Below are 15465 nucleotides of genomic sequence, written 5' to 3'. Positions count from 1 at the left end.
AGACACAATGCCTTTGTGGTGTAAGAAATCATGAAACTCGTGAGACATGTATTCCCCACCATAATCAGACCGCAAAATCTAAATACCTGTAGAAAATTGGGTCTCAAATATATGCTACAAAGATCTGAAAAATAGACAAGACCTCAGATTTGGACCGAAGAAAATATACCCAAGTATATCGACTGAAATCATCAATGAATGTCACAAAATATTAATATCGAGCATGAGAAATTACAAGAGAAATACCCCAAACATCACTATGCACAATATCAAAGCATTTTGCAACATGACTACCACAAGAAGGAAATGAAAGAGTTTTACTTTTTCCAAGTTTGCATACCGGACAATCAAATGACAAAGCTTTAGAAACTTGTTTCTTATTGCCTAACAAACCAGAACTTAACATATGAGACAAAACAACAGAGTTTGGATGACACAAACGTTTGTGTCATATTTCACTCCAAGAATTAACTGTCATACAAGCCAAAAATAAACTAGGAATGGAAAAGTGCAATGGAAAAAGTCTGCCAACTTTAGGCCCCTTCGCGAGTACCTTCCCCGACACCTAATCCTGCACAAGACAACCATCACGAGAGAAATGAACATCACAGTTATTATCAACTAACTAGCCAACTGAGATAAGACTAGTAGAAAGTTCAGAAGATACATAAACATCTCTGAAAGAAGAATTAATATCCCCAACTTCATCAATAGCTAAATGACTCCCATTAACTATCTGAATCTGGGATGAACCATGATAAGGGCGAACATTGCAAAGAGTGTCGGACAATCTAGTCATATGATTGGATGCAGCAGAATCAACAAGCTAAGATTGAGATGCTTAGTACCATTACCTTGGAGCCCTAAGGCACAAAAGGCTGACATAATCATCTACTGAACCATCTCTAGAGTAAGGGAACCAGCAAAAGAAGGAGGACTAACCGCAGCCTGATAGGCATGAGCTTGACGATTCTGGGGACGAATAGGGCATTCTTTGATAATATGGCCCAGCTTCTTGTAGTAATTGCAAGATTTCTTTTAACAGTGAGCTGCAATGTGCCCATACTCCTTGCAACTGAAGCATTGAACCGTTCGCATATTCCTACCCTTGCCCTTCCCATAAGCTGCATACGCAACGACATTAGATGTCATTTTATCTTGCTGAAAAATGACTTGTGTTGCAAGATGCTGCTCCTCTCAAATTAATTCTCCAAAACACACATCCAATGAAGGAGAAGGATCACGGCTCATCAAATTAGAGTGAATTGCCTCAAATTCAGGTCGTAATTTCATCAAAAACTGGTCTCTCTTGCTCTATTCATGAACTTCCTGAACAACAGAGAGGGATGCAGCTGGCACCTTAGCATAAACCATGTCAACAAATTCACCCCATAAGTTTAGAAACCTAGAAAAATAATCTTGAATGAAGAGATCACCCTGAGTGTAATTGGCAATCTCATATTCCAACTGAAAACGTCGAGCTGTGTTTTCAAAAATCCCACATACTTTTAGCAGTCTTGTACGGCCTCAGATATAGAACAATTTGAGGATCAACAAATCCTAAGATCCATGACATTACTCTAGCATCTTTGACCTTCCATTGGGCCAAATTAGGAAGCTCAATTGGAGCCGGGTCACTACCATCAATATAGCCCCATAACTACTTCCTTATAACAAATACGCAGAATTAAAATTCCCAAGTACCATAATTTTTACTCGTGAAGCGCACACCACAAGAATCTGAGTTGGTAGTCATGATGCCCATAAAACAACAATGAAAGACAAGACAGAAAATGCGAAAAACACCAACCAGCAAAGCATAAAGCAGCCCAACCCACAAAGCCCAATACAGCCGAAAAACAATTGACTTAAAATAACCCCACTTAGTTAATACACTCGAAGCAGGTCAAAACCAGTCCAACCAGCAAAGCCCAAACAGCCAACACAAAGAAAACAAGCCCAAAACAATTACTTGCCCTAGAAAGAGAAGGAACCGTGTGTGCAATACAATCTGTCCAGCACAACCAGCCACCACAATTATGCCCAAAAACTACTGACCACAAAATTCTCCCAAGAATGTCTTGGTAGCACCACAATGATGCCCAGACACAACCGATAACCACAAAACTCACACCACAATGAACCTCTAATGCCCAGAGATTCCCGAAACCAAAGAAAACTGCCTAAGGTGACTCAACAACTCACAATCACGAAAGAAATTGACCCAGAAAACCTAATTCAAGTTTTAGGCTTTGATACCATATCAATTGTATTGAATCCCTTCTTTGTGAGGGTTCTTCTCATTATATAGCAACGTTTGAGCTAATTACATGGCAGTTACATGGCAACTAATTACATGACAGTTACATGGCTGCATCAAATTTACATGGTATTTACAACTATAATACAAGAATCATGTCATAAATAGATAGGTTAATTATAGGTTAATTATAGGCTAATTATGGCTTGATATAATCTGACCAACAATTGTGACACGTGGATAACCACTCGAAGTCCACCATTGGATGTGAACTTTATTTGCAACAATTGAAGCTTCTCTTGAAAGCTAGCTTGGAAAGAGGATGACAACTTGCAAGTCAAAAAGTCTTGGCTTTTCAAGAAGCAAGTTGTCATGCAAATCAAGGAGTCTTGTTTTTTCAAGAAGCATTTATTTCATTTTAAGTTCCTAGACTCCACTATCATAATTATTTTAGTTCTTAGGCACCTATTTCCTATAACAAACTATTTCCTAGGAACTTCATTACCTAGGTTTTAAATGTTTCATTTTACTTTTGTATTTTCTTTAATATCTTAAGAAGCCATGTGCAAGTCATGTGCCTGCTTATGTAAGGCTATAAATATTCCATCACTTGTATTGTAAAAGGTAACTTTGCATTATCAATAAAAAAGGAAGCCTTTGCTTAAACTTGTGAATCTTGTTCCTCACCTTATGAGTGAGTAGTGTGAGGCTACATTCCGTCTCCCCGAAGATTGGGTGGTGAGAGACCACGACAACATCAACGTCATCATCAACACTACACGCCCACTCCTCTTTCATAGCTCACAGCCACAACCTTCCTTAAGCTTCATTCTTGTCTAAAGATTCCAAAGGATCAACAAGCTTGTTCGTGGTGATATCGAGTACTCGTGTGTCTTGGTGTTTGTTATTCCGAACCTTTTGGTAAGCTTGTTTCAATTCCTTGTTTGTGACCATCTAAAACAGCCCTAAAGGTACCTTGTAAGCCTTGAAACTCTACCCGAACCCTTGATTGAAAAACCTTGCTCATTCTCTTTGAATCTTCCTAGATTTTCAACATGAGCATGCTTGCTAGTACCATGCTTAGGGATATTTGATTTGTACGCTATGACTTGTGATCTAAGACTTCTAATATAACATCTTTTAAAGTGAACTTGATTACTTGAATGAAATGCTCAACTAAGGGCTTTTAAATTAAATCATATATGTTTTCAAAATCTCAACAACTTGTGATCATTATGCTTGATTAGTTCAATTCTTCCCATGGATTGTGATATTGTGTGTGTGCTACAAAGAGGGTCAACCGTAGGACTAGGGCTACTTAGAACCGTCCTACATCACGTGATTGATCCAAATTCTCTCGGACAAATTTTGGCAGCAATAGTTCACGTCGTCTATGGGAAACTTGGAAGGGTTTCTTTCTAAAACTCAATCAGGGTTGCATCACACAATTCCAAGTCCAAACCTGTTGTTAGGAATCAATCGCCCCAATTGTATCACTTCCCACTACTAGACAATTCGCGACAAATTGAGCCTTTAGACCAATTTCAAGCCTTCCAAAGGAACGAGGAAGACATGTTTAGCATTATTTTACAATAGAAAAAAGATCCTATAGAACATGGCCTAGGGGGTGTTCAAGCAGAAAAGACACCTAAGGGAAATGCAGTGGTACCACATGAGCTGCCTTGAAAATTTCAAATTTGTCAAAAAAAAAAAAGTAGAAAGATCCAACAGTGTGGGCATTATCGAGCAACGATCTTAGGAATTTGAAGAAAAACTTTAAGAAAATTTATCAATTGGAAAAGTTGGTAAAAGAAGTTCGCAATCATCCCTTTATAAGGGAAACCTCAGCTAGATCTTCTGATCCCCCCACCCCCTTTTTCCAAGGAAATAATAGAGATTCCTCTGTCTGGTAAATTCAAGATGCCTAACATAGAAGGATATGATGGATCATCGAATCCCCTAGACTTCAAAATGTTGATGCAATTGCAAGGTACACCTGATGTCATTATGTGTCAAATATTTGTGGCAACCTTGAAGTAAAATGCTAGAGCATGGTATCATACATTGAAGCCTTGCTCGGTTGGGTCTTTCTCTGAGATGGAGCAGCAACTTATGGAGCATTTTATTAGTAGTCAAAAAATGGCAAAGACTTTGGCCCACCTTATGAGCCTTGTTCAAGGAGAGGAAGAGAGGCTAAAAGAGTTCATGCGCCATTTCATAAATGCAATTCTGGGCATCAGAAACCTAGACCACGAAGTAATAGTAGCTGCCTTGACAATGCCTCTGTAACCTTGTGACTTCCTGAATTCCATAGGGAAGAAACCTTAGGCCAATATGGGAGAGCTAATGGCGTGAGCCCACAAATATATCAACCTAGAGGAAGTTATCCCCACAAAAAAGAAGTAGATTGGATATGAAGAGAAAACATACTAGAGATGCTGATGAAATCATCGAGGGAAGAGTAAGGAAACATACCTCTAGTAAAGAATTCCTTTCCAAGTATGTAGAATAAGAGAAGGGGAGAGGGACTATTTATAGGAGAAAAAGAGGTGGCACGAACCACGAAGCTTTGTGAGATGCAAATCATGCCGAGAAAATCTACCTAGAAAATCAACATTGCTCAACAAAAAATTGGCCCATCTAAGGAGCACTGCTCATAAGGCCCAAAAATATCCATCTGAGGAGCAATGCTCATAAGGCAACAAAAGACGAGCATTGCTCAACAAAAAATTGGTCCATTTGATGAGCATCACTCATGAGGCTAAAAAATGCCCATCTGATGAGCACCGCTCATAAGACAGCTCATAAGACCCAAAAATGCGCATTTTATGAGCATCACTCATGAGGCAACAAGAGACATACACTACTCGGCAAAAGTATAGACCCATTTGATGAGCATCACTTATAAGGTAACAAGAAACGATTGACCCATCTGATGACCATCGCTCATGAGACCTAAAGATGTCCATATGATGACTTAATCCAAATTTCGTGATAATACAAGGATATAGTAAATGCAATGTACTCTCAAGCCAAAAAGGTAACTCTAAGACTCGAGGGTAAGAGGTAACTAATATAACCTAAAAGAGACCCCGACATTAAACTTGACATTAACTTATGTAAAAGATCAAAAAATGAATAGACATTAAGGGATCAATGAAAAGGAGGTAACATCTAATAATTAAAGTAAGGGATTAGCACATCAATCTTTACTCCCTGGTAACATATCCATAGCCAAAATGTAACCCCTGTGATCCATTAGTAGGGAAATCAATAGGGAGGTATCTCGAATGCCTATAAAAAGGAACCCCTAAGGAGGGTAAGGAATCTCATCTCATTATTACTCGCTCCTTTATTGATGCGATCATATAATCCTTCCAAATTCCCTGACTTAGACATCAGAATAGTCTCCCAGAGTACAACCTTCTTCCAAACCGTTTTTCATTCATTCTTGGTAGTCAATCGAAGTCATGATTGATTCAAATTCTCCCGAACAAATTTTGGCAGCAACAACTCGGTAAGCCTATTTCAGATAATGAAATCAAAGATGTTATCTTTTTATTTTCAGATGATAAGTACCTTGGTCCAAATTGTTATAGTGCCAAATTCTTTAAAGTTTGCTGGCTAATTGTTGGCAAATACCACTTACATCACTTTAGTCCTGAAGACTAATAATCCTTCTCATGCTAAGGACTTCAAGATTGCTTGTTGTAACCTCCTTTATAAGGGCATTACTAAATTTTAGCAAATAGACTGCAGATCTGTATTGGGGATTTTGTTAGCGCAAATCAGGCTGCTCTTATTAAGGGCAGATCAATGCATGATCATTTTCTTTTAGCCCATGAATTGTTAAACAAGTAGCATTTAAATTTAAAAGCCTGGAAAATTTGCTATGAAAGTGGATTTGATGAAGGCGTTTGATTCAGCTCATTAGGAAGCTGTTAATTCAACTTTTAAAGTGTGTAGATACTCCCAGAAATTTTGTCAACTGGAAAAAGGAATGCATTTCAACTCATTTTTCTACTCAGATTAATGGCAAGCCAGAAGGGTTTTTCAAGGGTATGAAGGGAATCAGACAAGGAGTCCCTTATCCCCCTATCCTTTTGTCATGAGTCATGACTATGGAAATTCTAACAAGATTGCTTAAGTTTTGCATCTGAAAAAGGCAGCTGTCTTCATCCAAGGCACAAGAAGTTGAATCTGCTTAGCTTATGTTTTGCTGATGATATGTTGATATTGGCTAATGGAAATAAGAAGTCTTCTGTTTGCATCAAATTCACTCTTCAAATCTTTTACAAAATTACAAGTTCAAATTGTAATCCATCAAAATCTAATTGTTTCACTCAGGTTTTAAGGAAATTGAAAAACAAGAGATTGCTCATATTCTCTCTTTAGGAAAAACTTCCAGTGAGATACATAGGTCTTCCATTTAAATCCAACAGATTTAGGCAGATCTGATTATGAAGTACTGTTAGAAAAGATCTCTGGGAAAATAAAAAAAATGGACTTGAAAATATCTTTCTCATGCAGGTAGATTGCAGCTTATAAAGTCTGTATTACCTCATATTCAATTCTATTGGTCTTATGCTATTACTTTTCCTCAATTTGTTATTAATGATCTTGAATCAAGACTCAAAGCTTTTGTTCGGAAAGCAATGATTGGGTATCAATACTTGTAAAGTTAAAAGGAAAGAAGTTTGTAAGCCTGTTGATGAATGGGGATTGGAACTAAAGTTAATCTCAGATAACAATATGGTGGCTTTAATTAGGGGTGAATTCGGTTTGGTGCAGTTTGGTTTTACCCAATATTGAACACTGAACTGCATTATTTGGTTTCTTAAATTACTGAACCAAAACCGAACCGAAACCAACGGTTTTCTCTCTGATCGGTTTACTGGTTCTACAGTTCGGCTCAGATAATAAACCGATATTTGGAAGCCTCCAAAATTCTTGGCCTCTCAAGTCATGAAATATTTAAATTTCAAGGACTTGACTGTAACATGGGGAGTCTAATCTGTAACACTAAATGCAAGCCTAGCCTAATTGGTGAACAAGCTGATGGGGAGACTCAACCGCAACATGGGAGTCTAATGTAGGCCAAGTGCAGTAAATGCAAGCTACCCAGATTGGTGGTCAAGGGGAGGGGGGCAACCTATATTTATAGAGGGAGAGACTTTGCATATCTACGATATTTGGTGTGGGACAAGAACATGGGGAGCGTTAAGCAATGACTTTAGCCGTTCAGCATGCATGTGGATCTCCTACACTTTCTGTCTCACATCGAAAATTCACGAGGGAGGGGAGTCTTCCCAGCTTTATAAAAGCTACTGTTTCTCTCTTTCATTTGATGTCTACTATGTTTAAAATTTAAAGGCAGGCTAAGAAAATGAAATGTAACTATTTTGTTTAAAAGGGAATTTACTTGGAAATTATTAGTTAAAGAACTTACCTATAAATATATTAATATTAGTTTAACCTTTGATATTATATTGCATGACAGTATTAATATATATTAATTTATATAAGATATTTCGGTTTTACGGTTTGATTTTGGGTTGGAGACCGAAACCTGACTGAAAACCGAAATTTTTCTATTTTCAAGAACCGAAAACTGAAAGACTGAACCGAAACTTATTTCGGTCCAATTTCCGGTCGGTTTTCGGTTTTTTGGTAAATTTTGTACACCCCTAGCTTTAGCAAATTTGTTTCTCCAAGCAGTTCCTTTGGGTAGTTTGGATACAAATAAAATTAAGAAAACTACAGAACACTTTTTATGGAGGAAAATTCTCAGAATTTGACCTACGGTTTATCCTCTTATTTATCACAAGGTCGGATCCGGTTCTAGCATTCGTCTCCCATATGATAATTGTCATAGTCATAGTCCTTTTTTCCTCATTATGAAGCTCAATTTCAGCATGATCTGGGATCTTGAGATTTGATACTATAGATTCATTCAAGATGGGGAATGAAAATGGCCTAAGAGGAAATCCTACATTGTAAGAGATTTAATAAGTCATATTAATGTATTTCCAAATTCTATCTCAACTGATATGATGTTATAGTATCCAGAAAGAATGGTCTTTATTCTTTTGTCTCTGCTTAAGAGCAGTGTAGAGAAAAAACCAGTGAACTAAATTGGGCTCAAATTGTCTTGTTTAAGAATGCTATTCCTAGGCATTCATTTATCTTGTGTTTAACATAATCAGTAGAATGCCTACTTTGAATAAGCTGAAAAAATGGGGAAAGCTATATGATGACAATTGCGGATTATGCAAGAATGCATTTGTTCTGTGATTGCTCTTCATTCAAGACATTATTTCTAATACTTGTTCTAGCCTAAGAATTGATGGAGCAGTTGCTGAATGGGTATAAACATGTTGAAGGTTAGGAATTTTTGTAATTCGAAGGAGAGATTAGCAAAACAGATTCCCTGATCATTGCTGGAGTTCCCCCTACTTTGAATGATATTGTTTTGCAAATTGTTAGTGAGGTGAAAATAGCTTAGCTTAAGTAATTCTGGTAGTTGTGAAAGCATAGGTTGTTGATTGGTATTTTATTGTATCTCTACTTGTATCTTCCTTTTGGTTTCAATGAAGCTCACCTTCTTACCCCCACACCCCCCCCCCCCCAAAAAAAAAAAAACCAGTTGCCCTCATAAAACAGAGTTGTTTTCAAAATTAACAATTAGACTACACAAGAAAATATACCATTTCTCCCATATATTGTAGTCCCTTTACATTTTAACAAACCAGCTGCCCTCATAAAACAGTCATTCCCTTATAGGTTGAATCCCAGGCTAAGCTACAGAGCCAACGTCATCCAGAGAACATACAAAAGCATAAACCCCAAGATCAAGTTCACCCACCCACTATCAGTTCACCATCTTAAGAAGAGAATGCAGTGGAAAGGAATGTTAGAGAGAGATGCACTCACTTCTCTCTAGAGAGAAGCGCATGTCCACGGCTGTTCTTCTTTTTCTTGCTTCAATTGTTGCTTGGATTTGCAGGAATCTGTTGATATTCTTGTACGATTGTAGTTGGCTGAAGGAGTAATTTCTTTGTTCAGTGGTGAGATTCAAATCTGGTGTGGTTTAGGGGCTTCCTGCGCACTGGTTTTTTGAATCCTGGCACAGTTCATCGTGTCCGATGGGTCGCAATCCGGTGGCTATGGCACAAGGAAATGCAGGAGGGGAAGATAATATGAAAGGAAAGGTTGAAGATGCCCTTAAATTCATCGAGTATAAAGGGGGTAACAAAGGAGTCTGGGCTAAGAAAAAGGACCAAGAAATCCTTGAGGAATACGAGAGGCTATCGAAGGCTGTAGACCAGAAATTTAAGGAATCAAAGGACACGCAATCTCCTTCTGCCCTTCTTGAGCTTCTTCAGAAGCAGATGGGTACCATTGCTTGCTCGTCTGCTGGATCGAAGATGGAAGTTGGTCATGCAACCCCGATGGTTTTAAATGAGAAGATTATGGAGGCCCTGGGGTTAATGGAGAGTGGCTTAGCACCAAAGGAAGGAAAGGATTGTGGAAAGAAAGAGGAAAAGAAAAGGCTGTGGGGTGATGATGAACCTTCAGTATCAGAAACTCTAGGGTCGAAAGAAACTGGGGAAATGGAGGAAGTTAGGGAGGAAGAGGCTGCTGGAGATGGAACAGATTATGAAATGGGAAAGGAAAGTAAACAGAAGGATCAGGAAGAAAGGACCATCATTAGAAACAACAAAAAGGTCCCCTGGTCTGAACTTTTTGCAAATAACAGGAATCCCAATTGCTGTGGTACAATCAGACGACTCCAACATTCAGATTTGACTGATCCAGAAGAGTCCTATCTCAAATGTCTGGTCGGCCACTTTGAAGGTAAGTTTCCTGGAAGAGCTGCATTGAATATACTGGTGAGTTCATGGAAAGTGAAAGTTAATTATATAAGGCATAATGATGGATGGATTGTATTCAAGTTCCATGGAGAAGAAGACCTATGTATGATTCTGCAACAAGGGCCGTATGCGATATATGGAAGAACCTTACTTGATGAAAAGGATGCCTAAAAGGTTTCAATTAGATCCTGAGCAGAGATCCATCCTCCCTGTTTGGGTTCAATTGAAGAACCTTCCAATAGAGATGTGGACACCGATGGCACTGGGGAGGATATGTTCAGAGTTAGGGAAGCCAATGCATGCAGATAAACTGACAACTTTGAAGGCCAGGATCTCCTTTGCTAGGGTTCTTGTGGAGATTGATGTAGCAAAAGAGATCAAGAAATATGTTAAAGTAATGCTACCAGATGATGAGGTGATGATCCAAGAAGTTGTGTATGAAAACATTCCCAGATTTTGTACTTTCTGCAAGTCAGTGGGGCTTACAGTTAACTATTGCAGTACTAAGAAAGAGAAGGAGGGGGTTCCTATTTGAAAAGTCTATGCTGTGAAGAATAATAGCAATGGTAAGGTACCTGAGATCCCCAATGAGGTAGTAACAAGAAAGGATAGTCCAGAGGGTGAGAAATCTCTTGCTGGGGTGGAAGAGGAAGAGGATCTGGGTGGTGAGAAATTGCCTTCTACTTCAGAGGTGAACACTGTCAAAATTGGTGGAGTTGGAGATAATATTTCAGATATGAAGCAGCTGTCTGAACAGGAGAATGAGGTAAATGAGTCTCATGAAAACCAGGAGCAGAATTTTGAATGGGGGAATAAAGTAGAAGGGAAAAGTCCCGAAGCTGTATTGGCTGACAGATTTCAACTAATTCCTGTTTCTAATAAAACTTGTGAATATTTAATCAGATTGGGAGATGACAGCAGCTCAGTTAAACACATACAAATTTCACATGTTGAGGTGACAGATGGGAATGAGGAAGATCAGAGAAAGAACATTTTAGAAAAACCAGAAAACCAGGTAGATAACAGAATAGCTGGTGGAGAGGAAAAGGCAAAAGATGGAAATATAAATCAGGAGTTATGCCAGGGAGTGATTTGGGCTCTACCAACTAAAGGAGGGAACAAATCTGATGCAGTTAAAAAGGGTAACAATCAAGCTGGTAAAAGCCACAATGAGGAGTTCATTCAGGTGAAGAGCAAAAAGACAGTTAAAAGGATGGGGGCTAATTCAATGTGAATAGGAAAGGAGGGCAAGGCCCTCATCCTGCACCATGAAGATTACCTCATGGAATATCAGGGGATTTAATACGCCCCTGAAGCAAAATGGGGTCTTTGACCTCATGAAGAACAAAACTGATATTATAGGTATTCTAGAAACTAAGCTTTCATCTGAGAATCTGAAAAAGCTAATGAATAAAAAATTTCGTTTGTGGAAGCAGGTTAACAACTTTGAATTTCATAGGGCTGGAAGGATCTTCGTGATGTGGAATCCTCACACGGTACAACTCCAGGTGCTGGGAATGAGTGATCAGGTACTGCACTGTCATATTAATTGTTCTATTACAGCTAACAGTTTTGCAGTGAGTTTTGTCTATGGTTTTAACACTATAGTTGCAAGAAGACCATTGTGGCAGGAGCTTATTCAGTTCAGCCAGATGACATCTAAACCATGGTTGGTTATGGGAGATTTTAACAGTGTGGTTTCAAATGAGGAAAAACAGAATGGTGTACCTTTAACAGATTACGAAATGAAGGACATCAAGGAGTGTATAATGGAGGCTGGGCTTACTGACCTTAACTCCTCTGGTAGCTTCCTCACTTGGACGAATGGTAATGTCTGGTGCAAACTGGACAGAGCTATGGTGAATACCAACTGGATCTTATCAGGTTTTGTAACACACACACAGTTCCAATTTCCAGGACTGTACTCTGACCATTCATTGTGTAATGTTTCTGTGTTTGAGGAACTGGAATCTGGGAGAAGGCCGTTTATATTTTTTAATATGTGGGTAAATCACAGTGTTTATCAGGAAGTAATCAGGAAGGGCTGGGAGTTGAGAGTTCAGGGCCACCTTCAGTTCAGATTTGTGAAGAAACTGCAGGCTCTGAAGCAACCTTTAAGAAGTCTGAATGCTCAACATTTTTCCCATATCTCATCAAGAACAGAAAATGCTTTAAATGAAATCCTAGAGATGCAACAAATGTTGCATGATAATCCTACGGATGAAGAACTTCAAAGTAGATTGGTATTGAAGAAAAGGGAAGCTAGTAGACTTACAGAGGCAAACAGTATTTTCTTGGCTCAACTGGAAAAAGCTAAATATTTAAGACACTGTGATAAGAGCACTTCTTTCTTTCATGCTCTAATGAGGAGGAAAGTAAGTAGGACCCATATTGCTGTAGTTAAGAAAGAAAATGGGATAGAACTACTTCCCAGAAGCAAGTGGTGGAGGAGTTTCTAGAATACTATAAAAAACTCCTGGGTAAAGAGGAGGTAACTGAGGCTATCAACCCACTGATTCTTGAGAGAGGGAAGATAATCAATGGTAATCAGGCTGCACAAATGATTGCCCCTATTGCAGATGAAGAGATAAAGAATGCTGTATTCAGTATAGGGGATATGAAGTCACCTGGCTCTGATGGATACACTGCTTGTTTCTTCAAGAAGTCCTGGAATATAATTGGGAAAGAATTTACACTAGCTGTCAAAAAGTTTTTGAAACGGGGAAATTATTGAAGCAGAGAAATCATACAGTGATTGCTCTAATTCCAAAATCTAAGCATGCAGACACTGTTCAAGATTATAGACCCATTTCTTGCTGCAACATTATATACAAGGTGATTGCCAAAGTTATTGCAGGCAGAATCAAACCAGTTCTTGAAAATATTGTGAATCTGGCACAACCTGCATTTGTCAAACAGAGAAGTATGGTGGAAAACATTTACCTTGTTCAAGAGATTGTAAGAAAGTACTCCAGAAAAAGGGTTTTACCCAGATGCATGTTAAAGGTGGACCTAAGAAAAGCATACGATATGATGTCTTGGAAATTTATAAAAGAAATGTTGGAAAAGCTGAATTTCCCAGGGGTCACGGTTAATTGGATTACACAATGCATATCTACTACCAGCTACTCCTTATCCATTAATGAGGGATATCATGGCTATTTTGAAGGAAGGAAAGGTCTTAGACAAGGGGATCCTCTTTTCCCCCCTCTTGTTTGTGATTGGAATGGAGTATCTTTCTAGACTACTTATGGGATTGGACAACAATGCAAAATTCAGATTCCACCCAAAATGTGAACAGTTAAAGATCACTCATCTGGCATTTGCTGATGATCTGATCTTGTTTTCAAGAGGGTGATTTCAGCTCTGTTGAATTGCTCTTAAACTGTCTTGGAAAATTCTCAAAGTGCTCAGGATTGTCTGCAAATAATTTGAAATCTAATATATTGCATGCTGGGATTAAACCACTGGAACTGGAACAAATCAGAAGGCTCACAGACTTGCACGATGGGGGATTTCCATTTAGATATTTGGGGATTCCACTGGCAGCTTCTAGATTGAACAAGATGCACTATGCCCCTTTGATTAACAGAATATCTGATCTCCTCTGTGGATGGCCAAATCACACTATCTCCTATGCAGAGAAGCTGGAGTTATTAAACTCTGTAATCCAAGGGATAGAATGTTTCTGGTTGGCGATTTTTCCTATCCCAAAATCTGTGTTAGATCATATTGTGAGACTTTGTAGAACCTTTTTGTGGGGTGGAAAGAGAAAACCCCCGGTTGCTTGGAAAGAAATATGCCTTCCAAAAGATGAAGGGGGATTGGGAATTGTTGACCTCAAAGCTTGGAATAAAGCTTTGCTTACTAGAACTCTATGGAACATACAAAGCAAGAAGGACTCTTTATGGTCCAAATGGGTAAATCAAATTTACTTGAGGAACTAACTTCTGGGAAGCAGTAGCCAAGCATGATGACTCTCCTTTATTTAAAAAATTCTGGAGTTGAAGAATCACTTGAGACAAAATTGTGGAGACAGCAGAGCTGCAGAGAACATGTTAAATCAATGGGAGTTTGAGGGACAGATTTCATCATCACAAGCTTATGACTATTGGAGAAGCAAAGGGAGACCTGTACAATGGCATAAAGAGGTATGGAAATCTGGTAGTATTCCGAAGCATGCATTTGCATTATGGATGGGGATCAAAGGCAAATTATTAACTAATGATAAGATCAAAGGGGAGGATATAAATCAGGAATGTATATTCTGCAACATTGAAGCGGAAACCAATGAGCATTTGTTTTTCTCATGTTGTTTCACTAAAGAAGTTTGGGATCGGGCCAGAGCTTGGCTTGGTATAAAAAGGCAAATGACCACTTTGAAAGCTGCACTTAAAATGGCTTCATAAGGAAGCAAAAGGCACAGGAATACAGTCAAGTGGCAAGAAGGTGTGCTTAGCGGTCATAGTGTACTTTATATGGCACTTCAAGAACAAATGGAAGTTTGAATGTAAAAGGATTTCTCCCCCAGAGCTGCTTGAAGTGATTCAAAGGTACACTTTTAGAGTCATTTATGATAAATTTAATATATACAATGATATGTAATTGATGTTGACTGCTTAGTTGGTTTTGAAACTGCTTTCTAGCTAGATTGGATTTTGAATTGTTATGCAATTTTGATTGAGGTTTATGCCTCTTTTGTAACCTGGGTATGCCCAGTGGACTCTGTACATACGAATTTGATCAATACATTTACCTTTTACTGATAAAAAAAAAAAATCAGCCCATCTTTTATAACCAACTTGCAAGGGTTAACTTTTATTACCAAAATTACAGCCTGTAACCAAGCTTTCCATCTTGAAACTTGCTCCTAGGCACCCTGCACCATGCCAGTTTCACCCCCACACAATCTTGGCTCATGAACCCTTAGCCAAGGGCTTACCCTATTAATTCGTATTTCTAGATGGTAAATTGAGGTCCAACTCAAGCCAATCTGCAACACTACTCCCAGGGAGCTGTTCATGTAACAGGCTATCATAGGATGGATTTACAAAAATTCTTGAGAAAGATATAAAAGTGTACCTTCCCAAGGTATGCCCAAGCAGCAGAAAGGGATACATCCAATTGCAATCCCCTGATAAAGGCATGTTGTTTCAACACCTTGTAACGAGAAAGACATCCCAGTGCCACCCAAAACTCACTATTATCACCCTCGAGTAACAAGCTGCCCAAGGACATCTTCTCTGGAAGCTGCCTGGTACAAAAAGATATTAAATAAGGGGTGGAAAAAAAACAAAGTGGATATGGGCTGTTAAATAAAGAGAACACAGA

General features: G+C 38.6%; 1 protein-coding gene across 4 annotated transcripts in view; it reads right to left on the bottom strand.

The window, feature by feature from the left end:
• LOC131162987 (tetratricopeptide repeat protein SKI3) overlaps positions 1–15465 on the bottom strand; it is a 48977-nt gene that overhangs the window by 21459 nt on the left and 12053 nt on the right. For all 4 annotated transcript variants that reach the window (XM_058119640.1, XM_058119643.1, XM_058119642.1 and 1 more), the window contains one exon: positions 15217–15388. In XM_058119640.1, coding sequence (XP_057975623.1) covers positions 15217–15388 — 172 coding nt within the window. The remainder of the gene's footprint in view (positions 1–15216; positions 15389–15465) is intronic.

The sequence above is a fragment of the Malania oleifera genome, chromosome 8, assembly GCF_029873635.1.
Source record: "Malania oleifera isolate guangnan ecotype guangnan chromosome 8, ASM2987363v1, whole genome shotgun sequence".
Taxonomy (NCBI): Eukaryota; Viridiplantae; Streptophyta; class Magnoliopsida; order Santalales; family Ximeniaceae; genus Malania; species Malania oleifera.
Note: the sequence above shows the minus strand (reverse complement) of the source record. Positions and strands in the feature narration are given on the sequence as shown.